The sequence below is a fragment of the Syngnathus leptorhynchus genome, chromosome 20, assembly GCF_054491065.1.
Source record: "Syngnathus leptorhynchus isolate UIUO chromosome 20, UIUO_Slep, whole genome shotgun sequence".
NCBI lineage: Eukaryota > Metazoa > Chordata > Actinopteri > Syngnathiformes > Syngnathidae > Syngnathus > Syngnathus leptorhynchus.
This window is the reverse complement of record NC_141214.1, coordinates 7,289,666-7,313,705: the sequence shown is the minus strand read 5'-3', so window position 1 is coordinate 7,313,705 and position 24,040 is coordinate 7,289,666. Positions and strand designations below refer to the sequence as shown.

Here is a 24,040-nt window from a genome sequence, read left to right as displayed (position 1 = left end):
AAATTTTCAGATCATGTAAATTAAGAATTTATAAATATAAACTTTGTAGATGAATGATTGAATAAAAGTAATAAAGACAAACAGGATGTAGTCAAATCATTTTTAATCTGTTTCCCTCATAAATAACACTGAACAAAGGCATCACGATGTGCATAAATATCCAAATGTCCACACGTATGTATAAGCATACTTATGCACTGTCAAATTGTGTGTTTTAAGAAAATACAGCATGTGTGTACAGTAATGCACTTAATACCGAGCGGGGAAGAGTCATCTTCCCTTTGACTCACTTGTTTCAGAACTCACGCCAATTTCATATAGAACCTCTTCCTTTTTTGCATTGATTAATACTACCCAAAATCAAATACTCTGCACATATAAATAAAAAAAGTCATTATTTTTTTGCGTGCATGCCAATCACAAGGTGTCACGCGGCTCATTAATGATTCACGAGGCAACGGGATGCAAATTGGGAAATGTGGGCATCCCACCTCGTTGGCTTTACAAAATCAATCGTGTTTTGCACGAGGGCATGCAAATATTATTGCTGAGGGGGCGTCTTCAACCAGCAAGCCACCAAATAGAAGCAGAAAAACAAAAACGGTGGATGGAGGAGCCCTTGTGTGTCTTGCACAACACTTTGCGAATCATTGAAAAACTTAAAAAACTTATTAGCACATTCATTGTTTATTGTTTGAGTGCCTTTGTTGATTGTCAGCTTGCTGTCAGAAAAATACCCAAAATGAAAGACAAAGACACAAGGCTTTGAGGTAAACGCAAAGATATTTGCAGTTGTTTCACCCCCCCCCCAAAAAAAAAACAACAATGGGGTGAAATTGAAGTAAATCTTGAGATGAAAGTTGTATTTTTTGTTGTTAAAAAAGTCATTTGACATTTTCAAATGTATTAAGACTTTTTTGTTGTAAGTATTGGACTTGCATCTTGACGTTTGTCACAATCTATACTATTATATATATATATATTATATATATTATTACAATCGACTTATACTCAGGAGCAATTTATGTGATTTTTTTTCAAAAATGTTCAAAATTCAAAAATCCGCAATGTAGTGAAACCACGATAAACGAACCGCGATGTAGCAAGGTCTTACTGTCATTTGAATTGCAAGTGACGTCACTGGTGCCACGCGGCGGTTGTTTACATAAAGGACAAAGGATTCCATCGCGGGATGACGAAGGGCCTCACGTTTGATGGATTTAATGAATTGGAGTGACACAGATGGTTTGATAAACGTGTTATTTATGTAATACTTGTGTGAAAAACTCTGAATGTTACATCAGGCCGGTTCTCAGCTCCTCGTTTGTGTATATGTCACGTTAGCATAGCGTATCATTTAGCCTGTTATTGCTGGTTCATGTCTGTTCTTGGTGTTGGATTTTGACAAATAAATTCGCCCCAAAAGTGCGACTTATACTCCGGTGCGACTTATATATGTGTTGTTGTTTTTTTCATTTTATTGTGCATTTTATGGCTGGTGCGACCTATACTCCGGAACGACTTATAGTTCGAAAATGACGGTACTTAAATGAATGAATGTATATACTCGGTCATCAAATCAGTGTCAGTTGAGTGTGTCAACTAGGATGCCTGTAGTATTTTTAAGGTCCAGCGGATGTTGCGGGTGTCCGCAACACAGTATGGACAGTGTCAATACAGTTTGCCAATGTGTGGGGACAACACACACGATGCCTCATGGACCCATTACCACCTGCAACGTTTGTCATCAAGCTACGACTCGCAATCTTGTCAACTTATTGACTCAATTTTGACTTACTCCTTAAGCTACTAGCGTTGTCATCACAACTGCCTTCTTTGAGTCCTAATTTCACACAAAACTCCTTCATAGTTTTCAGTTGCAAGGCGGTATTAAAAAAAGATGAAAAGAAATGATAGCACGTAAAAAAAACATCTCGTCATTATATTTCTTTTAGCTTAGTTTCCGACATTCTGGAATGAACTACTCTCTTAAAAAAAAAAAGAATCTCATAAATATATATATTTTTTTCACGGTAGTAATCGACAAGAAAGGCTTCTCTCAGCGTACTTCAAACATTCCTGAGTTTTCCGTCTCAACCGATCGGAGTGAGTCGCTGTCCCAAAAGTAAGACACTCAAAGTCACAAAAGATGAACAATGCCCATATCAATACCATTTAGTCCCGTTATGATGATTGTTGTTATGTTTTCTTTTCAGTTGCTGACACACTCAATGTGTTAGGAAAGAAGGTGCATAGGTGGCCGTTCGTCCAAACAAATCAAGTTGACATTCAAAGTGTTATTTCATGAACATCTCAAAAACAAAACAAAGCAAAAGGCCTACCGGGGATTCCAGAGTCCAACGTGATGGCTCTATGGTCACACCACGTTGACGATGGCCGCCGTGCGTTTGCCGCAGTACATGAATCCTGCGTGGTTGCCGGCGCCGGCAACGGGGGGTGACAAAGACGAGCCGTTCGTGTGCGAAGATCGGAACTCCATCTGGCAGGCGGCAATGGCGGCGTTGAGCTCCACCTGAGCGCGGTGCACCACGTAGAACATCAGCCCGATGCTGATCACGATCTGAAACCAGCAAATGGAGAAATGCAAAAAAAAAAAATGAATAATCCTCATTGTGATTACCGTCATTTTCAGACTATAAGTCGCGTTTTTTTTCATAGTTTGGGTGGGGGCGACTGATACTCAGGAGCGACTTGTGATTTTTTTTCACAAATGTTCAAAATTCAAAAATCCGCGATGTAAACGAACGCGATGCACTGTCATTTGAATTGCAAGTGACGTCACCGGTGACGCGTGGCGGTGGTTTACATAAAGGACAAAGGATTCGATCGCGGGACGATGAAGATGACGGAATATAGATTTCATATTAATATTTTTTTTCCGGGAGGAATTCAGAAAATTCAGTAAGGCCGGTTTGCCGCGACGTCCTAAAGCAAGAAACTTTCCGGTCGGACCTGTCACTCGTTCTGGATTTTTAACTGCGCGCGCGGTAAATATTTTCCAAGTGAGCTAGCGGATGGAATGGAACATTTGGTTTCTTGCGCTGTGACCGCTTGGCGACAGTGGGCTGGCTACCTGCAGAGCGAAGACAAAGTAGCCGCTGACGCTCTGCTGGGCAATGACGTCCTCCATGGTGCGCAGCGTGCTGCCCAGGTAGGAGTTGAGCAGCTGGGTGGGCAGCAGGCCCACCGACGACGCCACCAGATAGTTGGGCAAGGACACGTCCGTCACCTGGCACCGACGCACAAACGGGTCAGCAAACGCTTGCCGCGTCGCAATTACGTGCTGCGTGATCACATGTGGAAAAAAGTCCAGCTCTTATCAGGTATGAATTCAAAGTCCGCTTTATAGCAGTGAGCCGGCACCGTGCAATTGCTCCGAGACAGCGCCATGTGCCAGAGCACATTTATGTTCATAGCGTGATGGCGCACTGAGGGAGGGAGGAATCAGGGCTTCCTATTCAATGCAGCGGGGCCAAGAGACCTTTGACCCCGCAACAGCTGTGACAAGCAGAAGGCTGAATGCAAAAGCACTTGCCCGTTCCGAGCGGCGTGCCGGAGAGTGCGCAAACCAGCCGAGCAGACATACGAGTCTTCCTTGTTTGTCCACTATGAGTCTTCCTTGTTTGTCCACGTCAAGCAGCTGGCAACGCAAGCGATGACTAAAGAAGCCAGTGAATGGGCCCGAGCCAGCTCCGAATGTCTTTCGTGCTGGCTGCTTCGCCCTCTCTGATGTTACTGCCCCAGATTCATTTGCTACAAGCTACATCAAAGGGCTTTTTGGTTGAACCAATTCATTAAAAACTGAGGATGGAACTGCTACTGTGAAGAACTGGAATTGTGGCTTGAGCTGGCTTGGTCGCTTATCGACAAAAAGGGGACATGAAAGACAAGCACTGAAATCTGAGACGGCCACCATAGCTGGGCCGTGTTGAAAAGTGCCTGCCACTGGCGATAATTTCACCGTCAAGTCGGAATGTTTCAATAGTCAATAGTATATTTCGCGACGTGTGTCGCGCTTTTCTGAAAATGAAGCTTGGTTACAAAGTCAAGCTTGTGTCATTTGACAGAAATGATGTGGGGTCATAAGAGGAATGCAGTCATTCTGGTGCCTCTCTCCAAATATGCTGAACTGCTCGTAGTCGTTTTTTTTTTTTAAACCTCTCATTTTCCTGTCATGTTGTGTTTTGTCTTTAAATGTCGATGGTGCACTACTCGGTGTATTTGGAACATGAAGTGTGTTGCTGGGGCTACTCACGGAGAAAACGGCATTTTGGAGTCCAAAGGGGATGGGGGTGAGTCTCGCTAAGGCCACCACTTTGAGTCCGCCGCCGCCCTCCACCACGCGGATGATGGCGCTCAGCCGCTCGCTGGCGCCCACCTTGCGCAGAGCCCAGTCCGTCAGCAGTCGTTTACAGGCCAGGTGCGCCACGAAGGTGCCGATCAGCACACCCACCGTGACCAGCCCCACGCCCAGCACGAACCCGTACAGGTATCCGGCGGCCACGTTCAGCACAATGTATCCCCAGCCGCACGGGAAGGACACGCCGATAAAGCCTACCACAAAGAGCAGTGCCCCCGTCAGGCTGTCCAGGCCCTCCACCCAGAGCAGGAGGTCCTTCAGGTGCTGGCGGACCAGCGCCACTGAGGAGAAGCACAGGCTCGTAAGGAAGCAAGCCAGCAGCGCGCTTTTCAGGCAGAAGGGGGTGACTGAGCACGGATGGCGGGATTCCACGCCAACCTCTCCCGCCGCCGCCGCCGCCTCAGGGTCAGCGTCCCCGCCGCACGCCAGCAGGTCCATCTTGTTGCACTCGTCACCTCCGCTGCTCTTGTGCAGCCATCGGCTGAACTGGTAGTGTGCCCTGCCGCCAACGTGTTTGGCGAGTTTGGCGAGCAGCTGCGCGCCAGGGGATGATCCCGTCAGCGACATTGTTCAACCGGAATCGGGGCGGAAGCCAGTTGGGGCTGCACCTGTCACCTTTCAACAGTTGCCTTCTTGTTCCTTCATAGTGGATTTCAACTGGAATTCACAGACATTCTTTGTGGCCGACCGTAGACACAAATTGTCCTGCTGTTGCACAAGTCGTTTAACTCGTGGTGCTGGTGGACGTGACGTCATCACGTCTCCTGACTCTGTGGCCCGGACACTTTCTTGGGATCATGTTAGGGTCAGTGGACGGAAGAAGCTAACCAACAAGTGAGGGGGCTGCTAAGTAGAGAAAGTTGTTTGTTGAGACTCACCCTGTCCAGCTCAATGGCTTGAAATAACGGCACGGCTAGCTACTAGCTGCCTCGCTGCAGGGCTAAAGTCCACCCGCCAACGTTTCAAAGTCATTTCGTCAGACTGCATTGCGACACTGCAAAGCACGCTCTTCAGCTTTCATTTTTATTCCTGTCGTCGACATGAAGGGGCCGTTTCCTGCAAAGGTCTCCTTCTACTCCTACTTCTCTTCTCTTCTCTTCTCGCTGATGTTGCTGTCTCCCATGCCAAGGAAGTGGCAACTGCCCCGCACGTGACCACGAAGCCGCCCCTTCTTGGTGCGTCGGACCAATCACAGAGCTCCCTTTTGATATCGCGAGATTTGGTCCCTAGTGACATTTCGTTTTCCCCGTGATTTTGTTAAACGTCAACAACGTAGCCACATCACATCACATAGATACAAAATGAACACGCTCGTTATTTATTTCTCGCTCGTATTGTTACAGTTTGCCCACTTTCTATCAAGATAAATATTTGTTGATTTAAACAAACTGACGCGCTGTGCCGTAACATCTCAGAACACACGACGTGAATAGGATTGTATGATGTAACTCTATCTAGAAACCACACTGCAACGTTGTCATTCCATGAGCTGTTACTGTTAATTATTATTCCCGCTGACATGCACTCTGACCCATTTTGTGTACACGCGACACATTCGGGGGCAAAAATACACGTACACGTAAAGCGATGGACTGACTGACTGACTGACTGACTGCGTGTGAATTGACGATGGGCGCATGTTTTGACTGCTCTGTCGCCTTCTCGTGGTAATTGTCTGAAACACAACGACGTGTGCCGAACAAGAGTACTCCATTGGCTATATTTATATGTAGAAATAGCATCAAACGGGCTCAAATTAGGAACGTTCTCGTCGTGACCCTGTTAATCCGTAAAGAGACCAATCCTAACATTACACGCCAATACAGTGAATGAGAGTGAACGAATCACTTCCGAAAGTGATTCGTTGTTTTTTTTCAGTTCATATGACTTCAACCAGTAAATGTCAGTAATGCACATTGAAACTGGTGCCACCTCGCCGCAATGCTGTCTGTCACTCATTCGTGAATCTTCGCGAACGACCAATCAGCAGCGAGGGATAGATGGAGGAGGGACTTAACGAGATCAAATGAACTCGACAAAAACGGATGCTAGCATGTACTGCAATCAAAATAAAAGCTTATCTACCTGTAGTGTTGTCAATGGAAAGACTTGACTTGAAGTCACGCAGCTAATGGTTATTTAGATGCTCCATCCTGAATAATCTTGTTGAACTGACAGAACAGCATCGAAAGTGTTGAATTTGATACAAAACGGAAACTGTGTGGGAGTATTTCTAACAACTTGACAGCTTGCAGACTGGGAGCAGAAAAGGAGACGCAGAGCGCAGCAGTTGAAATCAGTCTTTCACATTCCTGCGCACTTTACCAGACAGGAAAAAACACAATACTTGATATTTTTGACGATGGATTTCTCAGAGGAAGTGAAACCTGTGTGCGAGGAGCCAGGCGCCCAGACTGAGCTGAAAAAGGGAATGTCCATTTTCATTGATGTAAGTATAGTATTGTTGTTTCCAATTTAATTTCCTTGTAAACAACCATTCAACAAACCAATTCAAAATATATTTTTAAAAAAAATGAAGAAAACATCCAGTATGTTATGATTGCGTTGACTTTCTCTCATTTCTATTCCTCCTGTATAGAATGATGCTACCTTACATTAAAGAAATGCATTATTATGTCAGACGGTTTGTGGGGTCTTCAGATCGGGGCTTATTCAAACAAATTCCCGAGTTGGCCTTTGTCAACTTCCGAGCATTTCTTCAAAATAGCCAATTTAGTTTCAGACATGGGTCCTTGAAACCTTTGCATCCGTCTTGTATTGATGGACATGTCAGATCTGTGAAACTGGCGTGAACCGTTCGTTACATGTTTGAGTGGGAATTGATCCCAAACCAGATGCACGTCAACCACTACACAGACAACAATCTAGTTTGAGTAAGTGAAGCGGATATTGTCCCCATGTTTTCCCCATGGAAGCAACAAGCCAGCGAGTGACCCGTGTGTTCAAAGGCAATGTCGTCAGCCCGCTTTCATGTCCAATGTGGGAGATCCACATCAATAATTGAACAACGTGCCATCAATCATATACACACACACACACCTGCACAGCTTTAAAGATTTGTCAGCAGTTTTTTTGTTTCTTTCGCAGATTTTGCGGCGAGCGGATAAAAACGGTGAGTGAATCTCCCGACACGTCTCGCCCGGTGGTGTTCTCGCTCTCATGGCGACATTCAGATTGTGATTCCCCACTGATGGCCGGTTTCCATGGAGACAACCCAATGACCAGACCCATCGCCGTCAGAGCTTTTCAGCGAGAAAGATTGCCCGATAGTTTGTAGCTGCATGAGGGCAACATGAGGGACCTTTGGAAGAGAGAAAAAGAGATGGTTGAAATCACCTCAAAAATAAAGCCAAGTCAAAATGGAGTGCTTGCAATGTCTCCACGGACATCTGCGTGTCAGTCACTTTGGATGATTTGCTTCTCTGTCCCCAGACGACGGCAAGCTGTCCTTTGATGAGTTCAAGGCCTACTTTTCGGACGGTGTCCTGACGTCGGAGGAACTGAAGGAGCTCTTCCACGCTATCGACAGCCACCACACCGAGTGAGTTGCCGTCCTTACGTCTTCCGCACCTCCTGGATTGAACGCAGTCTTTCAATCACAAGTAAGCCGGGGCGCATCAAATATTCAGAGGTGTCAGCGCGCAAAAGAATGATGACCTCCGCCAAGAAGGGATGCTGCTTTTATAGGAATTTTACATGTTCCTCACTGGGTGTGTACGTGTGTGTGTTTGCACCACAGCAACGTGGACACAGATGAACTTTGCGGTAAGTGAACTAGATTTTGTGTGATACCATTTTATCAGGTCCAAATGCGACCTGACAACGTGGCGCAGGAAGTAGGAGCCGGCGCCGCGCGCGTTGGGCTGCACTCCCTGATGTGTTTCACAAGCCACACCTGCGGCCACCGCAGGCGTCACTTTTGCACATGTCAATGGCCTCCCTTATTTTTTTTTGTTCTCTTTGCAGAGTACTTCTCGCAGCACCTTGGGGAGTACAAGAATGTCCTGGGCGCCCTGGAAGCCCTCAACATGTCCATCCTGAAGGCCATGGACAAGACCAAGAAGGTGACAACTGGGCCAGTCATAAATGTGATGATCCATATTTGTTCATCAAGTGAGAGCGTGTTCCAACACGGTGCTGCTTTTGCGCTTTGAGCATTGACAAGCGAGTGAGTGAGCGAGCCAGCCAGCCAGCGTGTGGGTGCTGCAAGAAAATCTCCATCCATCCATCCATCCATCCATCCATCCATTTTCTGTACCGCTTTGTCCCCACGGGGGTCGCGGGCGTGCTGGAGCCTATCCCAGCCGTCATCGGGCAAGTAGGCAGGGGACACCCTTAACTGGTTGCCAGCCAATCGCAATATAGTTGCCACTGAGATGATCAAATATGGCCGCCGCCGCCTAGTTTGCCTAATGTAGTCCTCGTTTTGTTTTTCCCATGAAGGTAATCAAATATGGTCGCCACTCAAGTGACGAATGATAAACGTGTTTATTTTGATACGACAAGCATCGTTTGCCGCAAACGGTTCCCAAAGCACGGCACCAAATGCTATCCGTTGTTTTCATCCCGGCGTCTGCAATCGAATGAATTCCGATCCCGCCGGCCCGACTTTAATTAGACGTTGAGTGACGGTGAGTGGGCATGTCGGGCAGCCCACCCTCCCTCGCGCAGTCACGCCTGTGATTGTTTTGCTCACTATTTTGTTCTCCTCCTGCTTGACAGGATTATCAGGAGTCCACCCACTTGGAGCAGTTTGTGACCCGGTTCCTGCTGAAGGAGACGACCAATCAGCTGCACTCGCTCCAGGGCTCGCTGGAATGCGCCGCCGAGACCACCGCCGAGCAGACTCGCAGAGAAAAGTGAGTGGATGAGACGCGGCGTCGCGTCGCTGGCCGGCTTTGCTCCTTTGAAATGCCGAGAAGTAAAAGATGAAGGTCAGCACACGACTGCGGCGCACGCACGCACGCACGCCTGTTGCCATGGCGGCGCCATCCCAGTCAAACTCTTTGGGGGATTGTCGATAAAACGACCTTTGACACACCAAATATTCCGAACACAGCTCCCAAATGTTGTTCCCTCATCATAAAGTTGACACTTGAGTTGGCAGATCAAATATTATGTTATAATGTTTCTGGCTGCGTACTTGCCAGAGGACTCTCATGCTTCCAAATTGCTTATCGCTTTGAGACATGGGAAAACGCCTTGTTGAAAGCCTCATTTCGATTGAAGTCTGAGGGGGGTCTAAGCGTCGCAATTAAAGCGCGTGGCTCGGAATAAGAGGGCGTAGGCGGACAAACGGGCCCGCCATGAGCACCTGCACCCACACTCGAGAGCCACTGAGACTTTCTCGTGGCCGGCCGGCTAACGATTTCAGAGACTTGCCGATATATTCTTTGTTCCCTCCCGCAGACACGGTCTGGCTAAACCTGAGGTTCTGTCCATCCAGTTGTGTGGTCGCAGGTCCAACCGGAGGCTCCGGAGGAACAACAGCCTCTCCCCCAACAACCCCATCGTGGGCCTCGTTAACTCGGGTAAGACCAAGTGGGAGCGAGAACCAGAAGAGCTTGATCAACATTTGGCAACTACATGCACCACCTCAGCCAGAAGATTCACAAACTTGGACACCATCAGCAGAGGGAGAATCATTTGATCCCGTCTCGTTTTTCTTTCTTGCAGGTGCGTACGACGAGGAGAGCCACTGGACAGTTCAAGTGAACAGGCTACAGAAGCTCATTGACCGCCTGGAACAGAAGGTTGGTCCTTGTGTTTGCAGTTTTTTTTTTTTTTTTTAACATTCCCGATCTGCGTGTCTGCATGTGTGCATGTCCAACAATGGCCACAAATGACGCAGCGCCCCCATCAACAATAGCCAGCCGTGTTGGGCACGTTAGCGTTAGCACGCACGCGCCATCACACATCTGTCTCATGTCGGCAGGAGATCCGCCTGGAACCCGTCGAAGACGACGTACCAGAGAGCAAGCTGGTGCGTTCTTAGAACATTTTCATCTTGGTGTGGTTTCCACAAGTGGTGATGATGATGATGATGATGATGATGACATGCGGTTGCCATGGCAACAGTACTTCCTTTAACACGTTTTCTTGATGGCGGGCGGGCGGGCGTGTGTGCATTCTACATGGGCAGCACATCCTGATCGTGCAGAGACAGCTGTCTGTGCTGGAGGACGAGCTGGAGGAGTTTCGCCTGGCGCTCAGACACTACATGGACTCTGCCAGCGCCCAGACCGGATGTCTACAGTCAGTGCGCGCGCGTTCGTCACATTGTCCAGCGCATGGATGAGGAGGGAGGCGGCTGCCGGAAGTCGGTCGGGTTCTGGATGCACGACGGCTGCTCGGAAGTTGGATGACTGAACGCATCCGTCCTTGGTTTGACGGTGTGAAAACATCACACGGCAATTGATGGCAGGCAGTGAGGTGCAGCCATTAGCATGTTTGCACTTGTTCAGCCAATGTCAGCCATCTCCCTCCCTCCCTCCATCCATCCTGGTGTCTGTCGCTTTGAGTTTGGATGAGAGGCTGCGGCCTCGAGCGGCTTCTGACATTTAACACGCTGCCAATGGAATGGCTTCGGCCATCTCCGGGGGTGTGATGTCATTGGCCACAACGATAACGTTGAATAACATTTGTGCAGCCTGGCGCTTCAGCGGCTGGCTAACGAGTCGCGCTTCATCCTCTACGAATTCTGGGAGCACAACAACGTGTGGAAGAAGTAAGTATCCTCAACACAGCGAAATAAAATGGAGCGAGGAATTGAAAAGCTATGAAGCATTTCTTGTCTTTTGCGTAGTCACCTGCAAAGCAACTCCAGCAAGACCTTCCAGAGGGCCAACGTGGACTTCCTGGAGACCCCCGAGACCGTCACTACCATGCTGCTCCCGGGTATGGCCTCAAAAGCTGATCCTTATGAACAATTTTTGCAAATATTATACGTATAGCAATATTTTAAATGTAACATTTGTATTTCTAACCACATTTCTGTGTGTTTCAGCTTCATGGTGGGTCCTCAACAACAACTGAGAGCAGCATGTCGCCCATACTTGGTGCACAAACGCGCACACAGACACACACATTTTTGACGTCATAACCCATAATAGAGCTGATTACTTCCATGTTTCTTCTTTGTATCAAATACAAAGTACAAAATACACGCGCACACACACACGAGCAAGTTGCCAGTGTGTGCGTATTCATCAACGTGATGTCATCGTTGCGCTTGCGTTTCAGAGATTGTAGCAACAGCACATGCTTCTTTAAATGTAGAACATGAATTCATTCCTACACACGACTCGTTTGTGCATAGTCAACGTTGCTAGAAGCTTCAAACACCAGAAATAAAATCAATGTTGTGTTTCTTTTACCTTGCAACGTGGGGCTTCTTTGTCTCTCTCTGGCGGCGGGCGGGCAGGTCCCAAAGGTTTTTTTTCTTTTTGTCACTCACACCGTCATATGTGGGAATCGAACTCACGGTGTCGGCACACAAGACGGGTAAGTCTAGCCTGTCAACATCCCGAAAGTTGTTTTCACCATCAATGAAAACATGATTTGATTAGAAATGGGGAAAAAAAAATCATTTCCCATCCATCCATCCAGGGAAGCTCACACTTCCAACAAAACCACATAAGTCCACGTTTGTTGATCTTTTCATTGATAAATAATCACTTATTAAAAGAACCCAATTTAGCCCTTCACAATATGTACATCCTTTCACGTTGTTTCGCTCATCAGGTCACATTCATAAGAAAATGCGCCACAGGATGCTGAGCGCTACTTTAGGCTTCTACATTCTTGAAAAAACACAAACCGGTTGAAAACATGCAAACAGTGGGAAGTAAAAAAAAAAACAAGTATTGCTGCATTAGCTTCATTAAAAGCAAACAGATGACAATAAACTAACAGAACGACACTCGAGTAATACTGCGGGGCAAACGTTGGCACACGTGGGAGTTTCAGAGCAGACAAGCAAGACTGCCCGTATACGCTAGCGTCCCAACATTTCGCCTGCATAACAAAGTACATATGGGAGCAACATTTGGAGTGACAGCAGAGGGTGACAATTGCTACGCATAGGAAATGAAAATGCTCATCTGAATTATTGTTATCCCACAAACACATGAATAAAAACTGGATAAGCTGCGCAGCTTCCTTCAGCTGGTCACTAACTGGCAGAAAAACAACCGAAAATTCACATTTGATAAAAAAAATTAAAAAAAAATGCAGCAAGCAAAATGTTATTCTTCGCAGTTTGTCTCTATTTGGTCATTCACAGAGAAGAAAAAAAATGTGGGGACAAAAAAAGGCGAGTGGGGCGGGGCCGCCGGGAACCTTCTAAGCAAAGCTGTTCTCCGGGTAGCTGACCTTGATGGCGCCCCAGTAGCACGCCCGCACCAGACAGATGACGCCCACTAGGTAGGCCAGTGCCCACGACACATACGTGGCGTTGTAGCGGCGGGCAAAGTCACGAGTGCCCACCTGTTACAAGAAAGCACAGAGAAATGACAAACCAAAAACAACAAAAGGACGGGACGGTGGGGCCACTTACTGTTAATCCCACGCCGATGAAGATGCAGATCATTCCGACAGTGATGTATGCACAACAGCGCCGCCTAGGGAGCGCGCTGCCCACAGACGAGCTGTAAAAAATAAATAAAAAGTCACCCGAGGTGGCTCAAACATGACTCTCGCTCGCTCGCTCGCTCGCTCGGTCACATGATGGGCATTCAGGGGACGCTTTACTTTCTTTTCAGCTCTCACATGCCTCCCATGTGAGGCAGCGGGAGGCGGGGGCCGAGGGGCTTCACCGTCACCTGATTCCTCGCCATCTCAGATCAGTCTTTGCGAATTAGCAGTCGAGCCGCAAGTGTACCGGTTGTGCTTGCGTACTTACATCTTTTTGCAGTGGGGACATTTGGCTAGCGTGTTGAATCGCACCTCCAGCCACTGAGACAAAAGACCAGAGAGGACAATGACGTATTGTGCGTGCGGTCATACCTAATCAAGTGTCCGCTACGTGAATATCGTGAGAATAATGAGATCTCATGGACATGAGATGCCCTGGCTCAAACGTGCAAAATGTTGGAGATACCAGGAAGGTGTTGCCGCAGTGACCACAGACCACCCGCGTGCCCTCGGGCTGCACGGGGAGGGCAGGCTGGGCCGGCTGCTCCTCAGGGATCACCATCACCGGGCTCAGGTTGATGATGCGTCTACTGTTGAGCAGAAAAAAAATCTGAGGGTCTGGTTTTAGGGTGCGGAAGGAAGGCTGCGTACCAGTTGGGTCGCGGGCATCCTATCCTCCTGGAAGTGTCTTTGCAGATGAGCAGGCAGTTGCAGGGGCACCTGACGTATTTCTTCCCGCTGGGCGGATTCTTGATGGGCTGCAAAAAAGAGAGGTGAGCGATGGTGGCGGCGGCAAGGTGGCGGCAGCAACAACGTACCGTGGCCTCGTTGCAGAGTGTGCACTTGACCACATGCTGGTGCAGCTTGCCGTCCAGGTGGATGAGCGACTGGCACACGCGGCAGTTGATGACGGGGACGCCGCCCGCATCCGGGCTGGCGATGGCCGTGTACGGCGGAGGCAGTTCCGCTTTTGGGGGAAAGCCACAATCCTTAGTTTGTATATCAAATCAGTCGTTCCGATTGTTGGAAAATGTCAAATGAAGCAAAATGGTGAATCGGGTTGCAAGATAAACGGTGCCGGACGGGCCTCCATTCCTGCCCACCTTGTGACGCATGTGATTGCGAGCGCCGGCCTGGTCGGCATAGCGACGACGACGAACCCCTTTACACACCACGTACGTTGCTGAACATGCACTTAGTGAATTAACATGACATTTTGAAATGGCAATGTAGTCGCAGGACACTGAGTGAGAACCTGCGTAAAAGCGAGCAAGCGAGCAAGCGAGCAAGCGAGCAAGCAAGCAAACAAACAAGCAAACAAGTAAACAAGTAAACAAATAAACAAACACATTTGATGGGCCACATTTGATGAAGTTCATTTTGCTTTGATGATTCCACTCAATGATGACGACATGAAACGCACTTTACAGCGCAACTGAGCCATCAAAAGACATTCTATTTATTATCTTGCCAGGCCTAGCCTGAGTGGTGATGTAGCATTTCTTGGGACAGGCAGGCCTCCCTCCGGTCCGTAAGCCACTGCCCCCCCTCCCACCGGCGGGCGCCCTTGCTTGCTGCAAAAAGCTTCTCAATGACATACGACACTTGCATGCACTTTACTTTACTTTACCTCGGGGGCTGGGATCGTGCAGGTAGGGCGGCGCGTTGGGGGTGACGTTCTCCGAGTTGGGAGTGGACAGCAGCGGCGAGCGCTCGTCCGTGCCATCAGAGGCCATGGTCGGTGCAAGGCCGGAGGAGGCGAGGCGAGCCCGTTGCCGTCGGTGGCTAGCGGGGTGGCTCGGCTCGGCTCGGCTCGGCTCGGCTGTGTTCTCCGGAGGTCCCTCCGACAACAGCCAGCAGTAGCGGCGGCGGCGGCGGCGGCGGGGCCGGGGTGACGTCACGCACTGCCCAACAGGGGGAGGTGCGGAAGTCAGGCGCATGCGCAGACGCATAAAAATAGAATGAGTGCAGTTACAGAACGCTCCCAACAGGTGTCCCTACTAATTATTATTCTTTTTTAAATAATTCTGTACAGAATTGAATGTGAAATATTTTTGGACAAATCTTTCGAGTTTTTAATTTGAGGTTTTGACTACAACGACACAAACTTGAGAGAGGTTATCAGGCTGACTGCTGGGCGTTTCTAAAGAAGTGACCACGGTGTGTAGTTCTGCATTGATTTGAAGGATTGTGCAGAAATGTATTGCATTCTACAGTGCTTATTTATGTCAAGTTTCTGGCTTGGGGCTTTATAAAGACATGTGGTATGTTCATATACAACCACAACCACACACAAAAGAATATGTTCCTTGAACACTTTTTCAAACTGTTGTTTAGGAACTCCAATCATTTTTGGTCTATTTTTCCATCGAGACAACAACGTACTTCCTGTCTGCTCTTGACTAGTTCAAGTTTTCGCGGTGTTGCTGGTGGCGCTGGCCAGCAAAGGGTGAGCGCGCGTGCGCGCGCGTTCTGGGCCAGCACTCATTCTTTCCGATGACTTCAGGCAGCCGGAGCGGACGGGACGAGCTCGGCAGGACTATTTCGCACGTCTTTCACTCGCCCACACTGTCTTTGGAAGGTTTACGTACAAGCAAGAACGGACATATCGTTTCTATAAGGCAAGTATTTGGATGTGATGACGTAACAGCATTCAGTATGCATGACAGGCAGGATGCGTCTCAGTTTTTCCAGTCCTAATTAGCAGGTAATTAGGACTGGAAAAAATGGAGACAAGACTGTCTCAAACAGGGCTTGGGAACCTTTGTAGTTTTCATACGTGACATGTGTGAAGAAATTCCAAAATATGTTGATTGGGACTTTGAGTGGGCCTATTATGCCACGTCCTGTGAGGTTGCGAGAATTAACATACGTTTGTCATGCATGGAAAGGCTTTCGAAATATCTTTTGTGTGGGTTTTACTTTTAATGTGTGATTCTAATTTAATTGAATACATAGTATGACATAGGTCCAAAAAAAAAATGCCAGCGTGTATTTGCATAAACCAGTTCAAAACTGTATTAAAAATAATATTTGACAAATGCCCCAATCTATAAGAAATTTCTTTTTTCTAGAGTTTGGAGATGTTCTGTGGATTAATGTGGAGTTGGACCTGGCTCTTACTGGGCTTCTGCGCCTCCCATGAAGACGTCTTTGTAGATGTGGACAACTGGACCAATGACGAGTGGGGTTCCGGTTTCTCCTCTGTATACCGCTACCTCGCTGACAGCCCACCTGAAGCAGCATCAGTAGGGCAGAGCCCCCTGAGGCCCATGAACTGCACTCAGCGCTTTTGGTTGCCTTCGTCCATCTGTTGGGAGAACGTAGCCAGGCCCGAGGAGCTGGCCCGCTCCCGCCTGCTGGCGCTGCAGAACCGGGCCGCCCTGGAGGGTGTGATGACCTCCTGCCGCGTGGAGGAAGGGGGACTCTTCTACCAGCGGCAGGCCAGAGATGAGGTGGAGGGGGTGCTCTCGGACCACCGCAGCGTGGCGGAGGCCCTGGACACCATGGAGAAGGTCTTCGTCTCCCTGGAGGAGAAGAGGAAAGACGGCAAAGACAGAGGACTCCTCACCAGGTGATTGATTCACTGTCTGTGTAGGAGTCTGGACAGCCACTCTCTTAATGCCTTTTATATTACAACTACATTCTGTCATTAGCTACCATTTAGTGGAAGGCCTTCATCTTGACTAAGGGCAAATCATTAGGGAACGTTGTAGCAAAGTGGGACTATCTTCAAAATGAGCTTTACACGCACGCGCACATGGTATTACATTAGAAGGCATCTTGGTGGCATGTATTTGTCAATACTGAACTTTAAAACTCAATTGTCATTTTTAGATTGACATCTGGCTCATTTGTGCTCCAGCCATCGTCATGTGCTACCTGTAATTTATGTTCCACATCGTGCACAGTGTCGAGGAGCACCTGGCCCAGGCGAGGGAGTCGGCGTTCGCCCGCCAGCTCCTAGCATCCTCTCTGGAGAGGCACTTGTCCAGCCTGGAGGAGAATCTCATGCACATGCAGCTCAGACTCCACAAGCTCATCCGCCAGTGACCACGAGGACAAGATTGGGCTTGCACTTTTTCAGAGACATCAGCTGGGTGGTTCAGAATTTGAAAAGATCTATTTCATGGTCAACTGTGCAAGGATGAAGGGTTGCTATTAAATAGAATGTCTCAACCACCAAACAGAATGAAACATGATTGAGGCTCTCACATGTTGATCTAAAACCATCCATCTTCTGAACCTCTTTGTCCCCACGGGCGTGCTGGAGCCTATCCCAGCCGTCATCGGGCAGTAGGCGGGGGACACCCTGAACTGGGTGCCAGCCAATCGCAGGGCACACAGAGACAAACAACAATTTGCACTCACACTCACACCTAGGGACAATTTGGAGTGCTCAATCGGCCTACCGAGCAGGTTTTTGGGATGTGGGAGGAAACCGGAGTGCCCGGAGAAAAGCCACGCGGACACAGGGACAACATGCAAACTCCACACAGGTAGGGCCAGAGGTGGAATGGAACCAGCACCCTCCTAACTGTGAGGCGGACGTGCTACCCAGTGCACCACCGAGCCGCCCACTGATCTAAAACCATTGAATGAAATGATTCAGAGTTAATTCAGCTACAGCCCTTTTTGTTTACTTACTACATGTGGAAAAATAGTCTTAAACAACAAACGTCAAGTATTTCAGCTCTCGCGTGACCCGATTTTTTAAATGCAACACGACAGGCCTGCTATGTTTGCTTTTACGATCATGCCGCAATGCAGTGTCCGCTCCGTGATAGTTATTGAATTTCCCAACTGCATACATTTCAAACCGTTGACCAGATGATCAGTGTCAAGCTTCCTGTGAGCATCCATGTACTAAGTTCACATGATACGGAATCGTCTTTGAAGGCATCATCGCCAAGTCAACGTGACTCCAATGACTCTTTTGGGGGGTTAAAAGTTCACATCTGCCTGGTCCATTTTGTTTTACAAGTCAGCTGCATCTTCTTCCTCTTCTCGCAAAGTCTTGAGATAGTCACCAGCCAAGATCTTCTTAGGGAGGATATCTGCGGAGGGGAGAACATCAGTCTTGCTACATGAACAAGTTCAATTCATGTGAGCTGAGTGTCACCTGTTAGAAACTGGAAAGTTTCTATCTCCTCTGCGGCATTGGCGAGGTCAGTGTAGGACAAACTCTTGCTTTCCTTCCCTTGGCCGTTGTTGAATGACGATAGCGTCAAATGTTGGACAAACATCTCCTTGGAGAAAAACACAACAAACGCTGTACTGTACAGCAGTCCCAACCAGAGTGTCTGAGAGATTGTCAGGTGTGCCAGGCGAAATTTGACCTCATTAGTCCGAAAACTAGCTGGGATTTGATTTACGTAAAACAAGTTTCTTGGTTCAATATAAGATAGAAAACTGTTGAAGATCACGAATCAGAATGGCCACATTGGATTAGCCGTTAGCATTTCTTTACCGTTGCCTTGGTGGTGAGGAAAAGGGCTTCCTGGTTAATATTGGACACCTCCGGGGAGCTCTTCATGATCAGACGCACTCGGGAAATGGGTAGGGAAAGGCCCCTTTTGCTACCCGGCGCCTGCTCATCTTTGTCGGGGTTCATTTGAGCCATCTTCGCTCGTACGAATGATTCAACTGCTTCTACTGTTTTTGAATGGCAACGCTCTTCTTCGCCTCCTCTCAGTGCTGCGCTGGGCTGGGCTGGGCTGGGCTGGGCTCCTTTCTTCGGCGCTCCCTGTTGAATTCGGCAGGTGGCAGCAAAGCCAGCCATCACAGCAAAAACGGCAACGAAGAAGTTCTTGTTTTTCTTTCGTTCCGTCTAATGCACGTTTTACAAGACCATTTGATTGTAATAAGTGGTCTTCTTCTACCTAAAATCATCTGAGTTTAGCCGTCACGTTAAAGGAGCAAGTCTTCGGTGCACTTGTATGGCCTTTCTGGATGAAAACCAGCGAGCAGGATATTTTTTATGATTGATTGTGTGAAGGATGCCGCTGGGCCTGAAGCCATGCTGCGCCGTCTGCAAGACCAACTCGTCGTCCATGTGGAAGAAAGGAAACCAGGGAGAGATCTTGTGCAATAATTGCTCGGTAAAGAGCAGCATCGTTACCGGTGGTGGTGGTGGCGGCGGCGGCGGCGGCGGCGGCCCGTCGGCAGCCTCCGCGTCGTCTAGCATTCAGCCCAGCAATGGTGGAGGCAAGCAGGTAAGGAGACCCCAAACGCACTGGAATACACGTGGCAAACTATACACTTGGAGTGTCTTCAAATATATATCATATAATGTGGGGCCACATTAGGTGTAATCATTTTTAAATGAACTGAAATAAATGTTTACAGGTACTGGCAATAATGGAAAATTATTGGAGTCAGGAGCGAAGAAAGGAAAGATGAAAAAGAAGGTGGTGAAGAATTAAACTAGGAAAGAGCATAGGAAAGAGGTAGGTCAACTAGGGAAGAAGGAAAAGCAGGAAGTGCGGAGGTTAGGACAGAAAAGATGTCAGGCAAAACCTGCAAGCGTCATCAACTGTCCAAATATTGTCTCGAGCAAATTGAAGAAAAAACAACAACAAAATGTGCTGTTCAGTCAAAGCAGGAGATCCACAGGCGGTCGGCGCGTCTGAGGAGCACAAAGTATAAAGCCCCAGCGTCCGAGAAGAAAGTGTCCACCAAAGGCAAGGGCAGGAGACACATTTTCAAGCTCAAGAATGTAAGTCAAACTTCTATCTGTGGCTTTCATGCACACTATTTGTCACCCGCCTCATAAACATTCATCTCTGCCACTCAGCCAATCAAAGCGCCTGAATCCGTCTCCACAATTATCACAGCGGAGTCGGTCTTTTACAAGGTACTATTGCCCCCCTGCCGTCACGTTGGATTTTTCTAAGCGATACGGCACCGTGGCAGGGCGTGTACTACCAGATCGGCGACGTGATCAAGGTGACGGACGAGGAGGACGGGAAGGCCTACTATGCCCAGATACGAGGTTTCGTTCAGGACCAGTACTGCGAGAAGAGCGCTGCGCTCACCTGGCTCATTCCCACACTGGCCAGCCCCAAAGACCATTTTGACGCCGGCACCTATATTTTGGGTGAGCCGGTTGCCAGGCTTTGTCATACAGAAATAAAACCACTATAGCCAGCTACAACATCTTCCTTTAAGATTCATGGCAGCTCTTCAAAATGGCAGCATGTGTGTAATTTGTTTTGTGTGTCTGCTTTGAGGTCCCGAGGAGGACCTGCCCAGGAAGATGGAGTATCTGGACTTTGTGTGTCACGCGCCATCCGAGTACTTCAAGTCGCGGAGTGCGCCCTTCCCCACTGTCCCCGTGCGGCCGCAGAAAGGTTACATCTGGACGCACATTGGGCCCACGCCCGCCCTTGCCATCAAAGAATTTGTGTAGCGCCCATGACCTTTTAGCAGACACGGACTCAGATTGACTTGGACAGTCACATGTTATGTTTCTTTTTCTTGCAGCCACTAAATTTGTGTCTAATGCCTTGTAAGCCTTGTTTTGTCTGTGTTTGTGTGTGTGTATATATGTAGCTGTAAAAATCTGACATCATGATGCAATATGACAATTAAACCCCAAAGTGGTTTAATCCCCCCCCCACCCCCCCACCTAAAAATAATACAAGCACAGCTCAGCACAGAAAGGTGACCGGCAAAGGACGTGAGACAGCTGTTCCTATAAATAACCGACAGCCCCCTCTCACCTCGTCTCGACAGTCGGAGCAAAACAAAGCAGCGCCGTTGACCTGTTTGAAGCCAAAGCATGAAGTCTCTGCGCTTTCTTTCATGCGAGGCCTTGGTCTGCAGCGGCCCAAGTGCTGAGCAAAAGCTGGCCTGTGTGCCCTTGGACGCATACCCGGCCCTCTTCAAGGCCTGCTACCTACACGAGCGGCCCGAGTTGCTGCGAGCATTGGTGCGCACGTGGCCGCTGCCTGAGCTGCACTTGCAAAAGCTGCTGCGCCAGACGCCCGACTGCCCCGACGACCTTACCTCGCGCACCTGCCGGACGTGTCTCACTGCACTTTGTAGCGGCTTGAAGGTATAGCTGCTTCTTTCTCCACAAACCGTCGTGAATGATTCAAGGTCAGCAGATTGTAGTTTTTCTTTTGTAAGGACTACGTGTTGTCCCTGCCGAGCACGTATGCCAAAAGCCTGCGAGCGGTGGACCTGACATCTTTGAAGGATGTGGAGCAGCAGGAGTGCCCGTGCGGGACCACCCTGGGCCGCTGGGCTCGCACCAAGCTGCTGAGCCAGCTGTGCTATGAGACGGCGGCGGCCGCGCAGGACGACGCTGCGCCCTCCTCGGCATTGGAAGCCGCCGTGGACGTGCGTCTCAACGGCTTCGTCACGGGCCGCAACTACCAGCTGGTGACGCAGGCCTTGATACTAGCGCGCCACTCGCCCCTCAAGCTGCGTTTCGTGACCTTCCGGGCCGATTCGCTCGCCCTCAAGCAGCTTTTCTACGTCCTGCGGCTGGCCCAGCCTGAGCATGTGACCAAGTTGGAGGTGGTGCACAACGTCCCGCTGGAGGCCGTCCACCTGGAGGTACTGCTCTCCAAGGTGGACTTCCCCAGGTTGCGCTCCCTTACGCTGCCGACGGGCGCGCTGGATGTCAGGAGGTTGGGAGCAGACGAGCAACAGCTGATGGGCGTCCTCGGGAACCTGATGGCCAAGCTCGGCAGCCTGACCGAGCTCTGCGTGGGATTTTCCACGCTCACGGGCCAGCTGAGGAAATTGCTAAGGTGAGACCAGACCCGGAGTCCACGAACAACACCAAATTTAGCTCTTTAGTGGACTGGCAGTGACCGAGTGAGTTTATTGCAGAGAAAATCTGGCATCAATATAATACAAATACTGCAGTACTACTACTTCAAATGATCTGTTTGCATTCAATGAAAATCAATCAGCCCCCTGCAGACCCCGCTTGAAAGCTTGGAGCTGGCCAACTGCCGCCTGAGCCGGGTAGACGTGATCTATCTGGCCAACAGCCTGCACAGCGAGTACCTGGTGCGCCTGGACCTGAGTGGCCACCTAGTCCTCAACGACTTTGCCGCAGCCTTTGTCAAGCTGCTGGGCCGCTGCTCGGGCTCGCTGGCTAGCCTGGCGTTGGAGGAGTGCGGTGTGGAGGACGGGCTCGCCTTGGTGGAGGCAGTGTCCCGCTGCCGGGCGCTGGAGGAGCTCAAGTTGCTGGGCAACCCTCTGAGCGCGCCGGCCCTGCGCGGGCTCGTGAGCTCCTTGGCGGCGGGGTTCCCCACGCTGAGATATGTGGAGCTTCCCGTTCCTCGCGAATGCTACTCAGAGGACGCTGCGTACCCACTGGACGACGCCACCCTGCTGCGGTACGACAAGGCGCTCTTCTGGGAGGTCAGGGAGCAGCTGCTGGCCATCCTGGCGGGGGCCGGGAGAGGGGACATGGAGCTGCGCACCCCCCTCATGGGCACCTACGACCCGGATATTCACGAGACCAACAATGAACTGGGGGTGTCCATGTTGAAGTCCTTCAACAGCGTGATGGGGAACTTCATGGCGACCGTCACCGAAGTCGATGACAGGAGGGCACAAAAGAACAATTGAGCAGTCAGGTGGCTTCATTGATGCAACGTTCATCTTTGCCTTCACGTAGAATGAAGGAACTGGATGTCGCTTCTGACCCGAAGGCCTTAGCTTTGCCACGGGATACGGGATTGACATCCAATAAACACATACTTTAGAAAATGTCAGTGTATGCAGTCATTTCCATGTCAATAAAGCTGACTTCAATAAAGATAAACAGCTGACCTTTTTTCAAAATGGACACTTTAATGACTTTGATTTTAAATACAACACCAAGGATATTGGCGCAAGGATTAACCGGCCGGCCCCGCTCTCTCGGTTTCACTCATTTCTTCATCCATTCTTCTCTTTCTTTTCTCTCGCGGATGACCTCATCCAGGTACGGCATCAGGTAGGGCTCATCCTAAATGCACAAAAAGCGCCGTCAACATGTTGCGTGTGAGGCCAAAGGGTGCACTACTTACTGTACCTCCTCATATTTTGTCCACTGGTCCTTGGGGAGGATCTGATGCTTCATAGACAGATCCAGAGCTCGCTTGATGCGGAACATGCGGTCATTGTAGACGTTCTCCGGGAGCCTCTGCAGGGCCTGCTTTATATCGTTGTCCTCGTGCATCGTGTCATCTCGCATCAAACCTGCCACAGGGGAGTCGAAATGGAGTTTCTCTTTGAAGATTGAAGGTCATTTTCACATTGTGTGCTTACCAAGCTTGTTGAAGCCGCTCAAGCTGTAGTACCATTTGCGTACGCTCTCCAGAAGCCTGCCCGAAGCCACTGTTGGTTTTTTTTTTTTTTTTAATCACACAAATTTGATATTACTTTTTACATGCTAAAATGTTGCTAACCAATTCTTTAAGTCAGTGGTTCTCAACCAATGTGCTGTAAGTGGTTATCAAAACATATGTACATAACTGACCTGTATCTACACTTCTATGCAATGTTTTGCTAAGTCTTGTGCCCTGAGATTTCTTTTCTCCCGATAAGAAATATGGTTCGAGGAAGGTTGAGAAACACTACTTTACACGCAAATCATCAACGTCCCGAAGTATTGAATGTAATACGAAGCAATCGTTAATTCACTTTGGGAATATTAAGATGTCATCAATACTTGTGTACTATTAGCACATTAGCTCAAAATGCAGGTTAGCCATTAGCATCAGGTCGCAGGTTGGACAAGGACAAACGCGTTTCAAAAGAATCCAAAAGCAAGCTAATGCCCTATACGTTACAGAACTCGATCCGAGTGGTACATATCACAGCTGCTTGCTTTATTTGACAGTGCCCACTTCAGAAGAAGAATAAACATTCGATAATATTTGATGGTGAGGAAACTATTACCTGGTACCCTCGCCGCCATGTTGAACTTCGGGGAGCACTGCGGTGCATCGTGGGTAAGTAAGGAACAGTCTGGAAATGAGGCGCATGCGCAAA

At 48.9% G+C, this 24,040-nt stretch overlaps 8 protein-coding genes across 12 annotated transcripts; 4 read left to right on the top strand and 4 right to left on the bottom strand.

The window, feature by feature from the left end:
* Positions 1-86: 86 nt before the first annotated feature.
* tmem64 (transmembrane protein 64) lies at positions 87-5,537 on the bottom strand. 2 transcript variants are annotated; one of them, XM_085901243.1, is made up of 3 exons: positions 4,277-5,537; positions 3,095-3,250; positions 87-2,581 (listed from the first exon to the last, which is right to left on the bottom strand). In XM_085901243.1, the coding sequence occupies exons 1-3, from the start codon at positions 4,946-4,948 to the stop codon at positions 2,378-2,380; spliced, it is 1,032 nt and encodes a 343-aa protein (XP_085757369.1). In that variant the 5' UTR covers positions 4,949-5,537; the 3' UTR covers positions 87-2,377. The 2 variants fall into 2 exon arrangements, with proteins under 2 accessions (XP_085757369.1, XP_085757370.1); XM_085901244.1 differs by lacking the exon at positions 3,095-3,250.
* necab1 (N-terminal EF-hand calcium binding protein 1) lies at positions 5,231-11,962 on the top strand. Its single transcript, XM_085901239.1, has 13 exons — positions 5,231-6,830; positions 7,490-7,514; positions 7,835-7,943; positions 8,142-8,167; positions 8,369-8,466; positions 9,125-9,261; positions 9,812-9,933; positions 10,079-10,155; positions 10,338-10,385; positions 10,545-10,657; positions 11,052-11,129; positions 11,208-11,299; positions 11,409-11,962. The coding sequence occupies exons 1-13, from the start codon at positions 6,744-6,746 to the stop codon at positions 11,435-11,437; spliced, it is 1,041 nt and encodes a 346-aa protein (XP_085757365.1). The 5' UTR covers positions 5,231-6,743; the 3' UTR covers positions 11,438-11,962.
* An 86-nt stretch (positions 11,963-12,048) lies between these two features.
* pip4p2 (phosphatidylinositol-4,5-bisphosphate 4-phosphatase 2) lies at positions 12,049-14,894 on the bottom strand. The gene is made up of 7 exons (XM_085901245.1): positions 14,667-14,894; positions 13,855-14,003; positions 13,688-13,794; positions 13,503-13,626; positions 13,305-13,357; positions 12,960-13,050; positions 12,049-12,889 (listed from the first exon to the last, which is right to left on the bottom strand). The coding sequence occupies exons 1-7, from the start codon at positions 14,770-14,772 to the stop codon at positions 12,746-12,748; spliced, it is 774 nt and encodes a 257-aa protein (XP_085757371.1). The 5' UTR covers positions 14,773-14,894; the 3' UTR covers positions 12,049-12,745.
* LOC147041355 (uncharacterized) lies at positions 14,401-17,210 on the top strand. 4 transcript variants are annotated; one of them, XM_085901262.1, is made up of 5 exons: positions 14,401-15,196; positions 15,443-15,485; positions 15,543-15,657; positions 16,111-16,610; positions 16,948-17,210. In XM_085901262.1, the coding sequence occupies exons 4-5, from the start codon at positions 16,120-16,122 to the stop codon at positions 17,087-17,089; spliced, it is 633 nt and encodes a 210-aa protein (XP_085757388.1). In that variant the 5' UTR covers positions 14,401-15,196; positions 15,443-15,485; positions 15,543-15,657; positions 16,111-16,119; the 3' UTR covers positions 17,090-17,210. The 4 variants fall into 4 exon arrangements, with proteins under 4 accessions (XP_085757388.1, XP_085757391.1, XP_085757390.1 ...); XM_085901265.1 differs by lacking the exon at positions 15,443-15,485 and having other exon boundaries at positions 14,401-14,563; XM_085901264.1 differs by lacking the exon at positions 15,443-15,485.
* Positions 17,211-17,648: 438 nt separating this feature from the next.
* chrac1 (chromatin accessibility complex subunit 1) lies at positions 17,649-19,735 on the bottom strand. Its single transcript, XM_085901266.1, has 3 exons — positions 18,507-19,735; positions 18,159-18,285; positions 17,649-18,093 (listed from the first exon to the last, which is right to left on the bottom strand). The coding sequence occupies exons 1-3, from the start codon at positions 18,816-18,818 to the stop codon at positions 18,014-18,016; spliced, it is 519 nt and encodes a 172-aa protein (XP_085757392.1). The 5' UTR covers positions 18,819-19,735; the 3' UTR covers positions 17,649-18,013.
* gatad1 (GATA zinc finger domain containing 1) lies at positions 18,618-20,707 on the top strand. The gene is made up of 5 exons (XM_085901246.1): positions 18,618-19,251; positions 19,632-19,754; positions 19,833-19,892; positions 19,952-20,135; positions 20,269-20,707. Exons 1-5 carry the CDS (start codon positions 19,036-19,038, stop codon positions 20,445-20,447), a joined length of 762 nt encoding a protein of 253 aa, XP_085757372.1. The 5' UTR covers positions 18,618-19,035; the 3' UTR covers positions 20,448-20,707.
* lrrc14b (leucine rich repeat containing 14B) lies at positions 20,649-22,835 on the top strand. The gene is made up of 4 exons (XM_085901231.1): positions 20,649-20,701; positions 20,774-21,095; positions 21,170-21,798; positions 21,964-22,835. Exons 2-4 carry the CDS (start codon positions 20,820-20,822, stop codon positions 22,628-22,630), a joined length of 1,572 nt encoding a protein of 523 aa, XP_085757357.1. The 5' UTR covers positions 20,649-20,701; positions 20,774-20,819; the 3' UTR covers positions 22,631-22,835.
* On the bottom strand, positions 22,836-24,039 carry uqcrb (ubiquinol-cytochrome c reductase binding protein). The gene is made up of 4 exons (XM_085901267.1): positions 23,948-24,039; positions 23,315-23,383; positions 23,079-23,245; positions 22,836-23,012 (listed from the first exon to the last, which is right to left on the bottom strand). The coding sequence occupies exons 1-4, from the start codon at positions 23,964-23,966 to the stop codon at positions 22,935-22,937; spliced, it is 333 nt and encodes a 110-aa protein (XP_085757393.1). The 5' UTR covers positions 23,967-24,039; the 3' UTR covers positions 22,836-22,934.
* Position 24,040: the final 1 nt, after the last annotated feature.

Coding starts and splice junctions, on each gene's coding strand:
- tmem64 (XM_085901243.1), bottom strand. CDS start 4,948: ATGTCGCTGACGGGATCATCCCCTGGCGCGCAGCTGCTCGCCAAACTC. Junction 3,251..4,276: donor TCCAAAATGCCGTTTTCTCC/GTGAGTAGCCCC, acceptor CGTCGGTGCCAG/GTGACGGACGTGTCCTTGCC. Junction 2,582..3,094: donor ACTTTGTCTTCGCTCTGCAG/GTAGCCAGCCCA, acceptor TGCTGGTTTCAG/ATCGTGATCAGCATCGGGCT.
- necab1 (XM_085901239.1), top strand. CDS start 6,744: ATGGATTTCTCAGAGGAAGTGAAACCTGTGTGCGAGGAGCCAGGCGCC. Junction 7,944..8,141: donor ATCGACAGCCACCACACCGA/GTGAGTTGCCGT, acceptor TTTGCACCACAG/CAACGTGGACACAGATGAAC. Junction 9,262..9,811: donor GAGCAGACTCGCAGAGAAAA/GTGAGTGGATGA, acceptor TCCCTCCCGCAG/ACACGGTCTGGCTAAACCTG.
- pip4p2 (XM_085901245.1), bottom strand. CDS start 14,772: ATGGCCTCTGATGGCACGGACGAGCGCTCGCCGCTGCTGTCCACTCCC. Junction 13,795..13,854: donor CACTCTGCAACGAGGCCACG/GTACGTTGTTGC, acceptor TCTTTTTTGCAG/CCCATCAAGAATCCGCCCAG. Junction 12,890..12,959: donor TCATCGGCGTGGGATTAACA/GTAAGTGGCCCC, acceptor TTCTTGTAACAG/GTGGGCACTCGTGACTTTGC.
- LOC147041355 (XM_085901265.1), top strand. CDS start 16,120: ATGTTCTGTGGATTAATGTGGAGTTGGACCTGGCTCTTACTGGGCTTC. Junction 16,611..16,947: donor GACAGAGGACTCCTCACCAG/GTGATTGATTCA, acceptor CATCGTGCACAG/TGTCGAGGAGCACCTGGCCC.
- chrac1 (XM_085901266.1), bottom strand. CDS start 18,818: ATGGCTGGCTTTGCTGCCACCTGCCGAATTCAACAGGGAGCGCCGAAG. Junction 18,286..18,506: donor TCCTCACCACCAAGGCAACG/GTAAAGAAATGC, acceptor TTTTTCTCCAAG/GAGATGTTTGTCCAACATTT. Junction 18,094..18,158: donor AACTTTCCAGTTTCTAACAG/GTGACACTCAGC, acceptor TCCCCTCCGCAG/ATATCCTCCCTAAGAAGATC.
- gatad1 (XM_085901246.1), top strand. CDS start 19,036: ATGCCGCTGGGCCTGAAGCCATGCTGCGCCGTCTGCAAGACCAACTCG. Junction 19,252..19,631: donor GCAATGGTGGAGGCAAGCAG/GTAAGGAGACCC, acceptor TGTGCTGTTCAG/TCAAAGCAGGAGATCCACAG. Junction 20,136..20,268: donor CGCCGGCACCTATATTTTGG/GTGAGCCGGTTG, acceptor GTCTGCTTTGAG/GTCCCGAGGAGGACCTGCCC.
- lrrc14b (XM_085901231.1), top strand. CDS start 20,820: ATGAAGTCTCTGCGCTTTCTTTCATGCGAGGCCTTGGTCTGCAGCGGC. Junction 21,096..21,169: donor CACTTTGTAGCGGCTTGAAG/GTATAGCTGCTT, acceptor TTCTTTTGTAAG/GACTACGTGTTGTCCCTGCC. Junction 21,799..21,963: donor CAGCTGAGGAAATTGCTAAG/GTGAGACCAGAC, acceptor AAAATCAATCAG/CCCCCTGCAGACCCCGCTTG.
- uqcrb (XM_085901267.1), bottom strand. Junction 23,246..23,314: donor GAGCGGCTTCAACAAGCTTG/GTAAGCACACAA, acceptor CCCCTGTGGCAG/GTTTGATGCGAGATGACACG. Junction 23,013..23,078: donor AGTGGACAAAATATGAGGAG/GTACAGTAAGTA, acceptor TTGTGCATTTAG/GATGAGCCCTACCTGATGCC.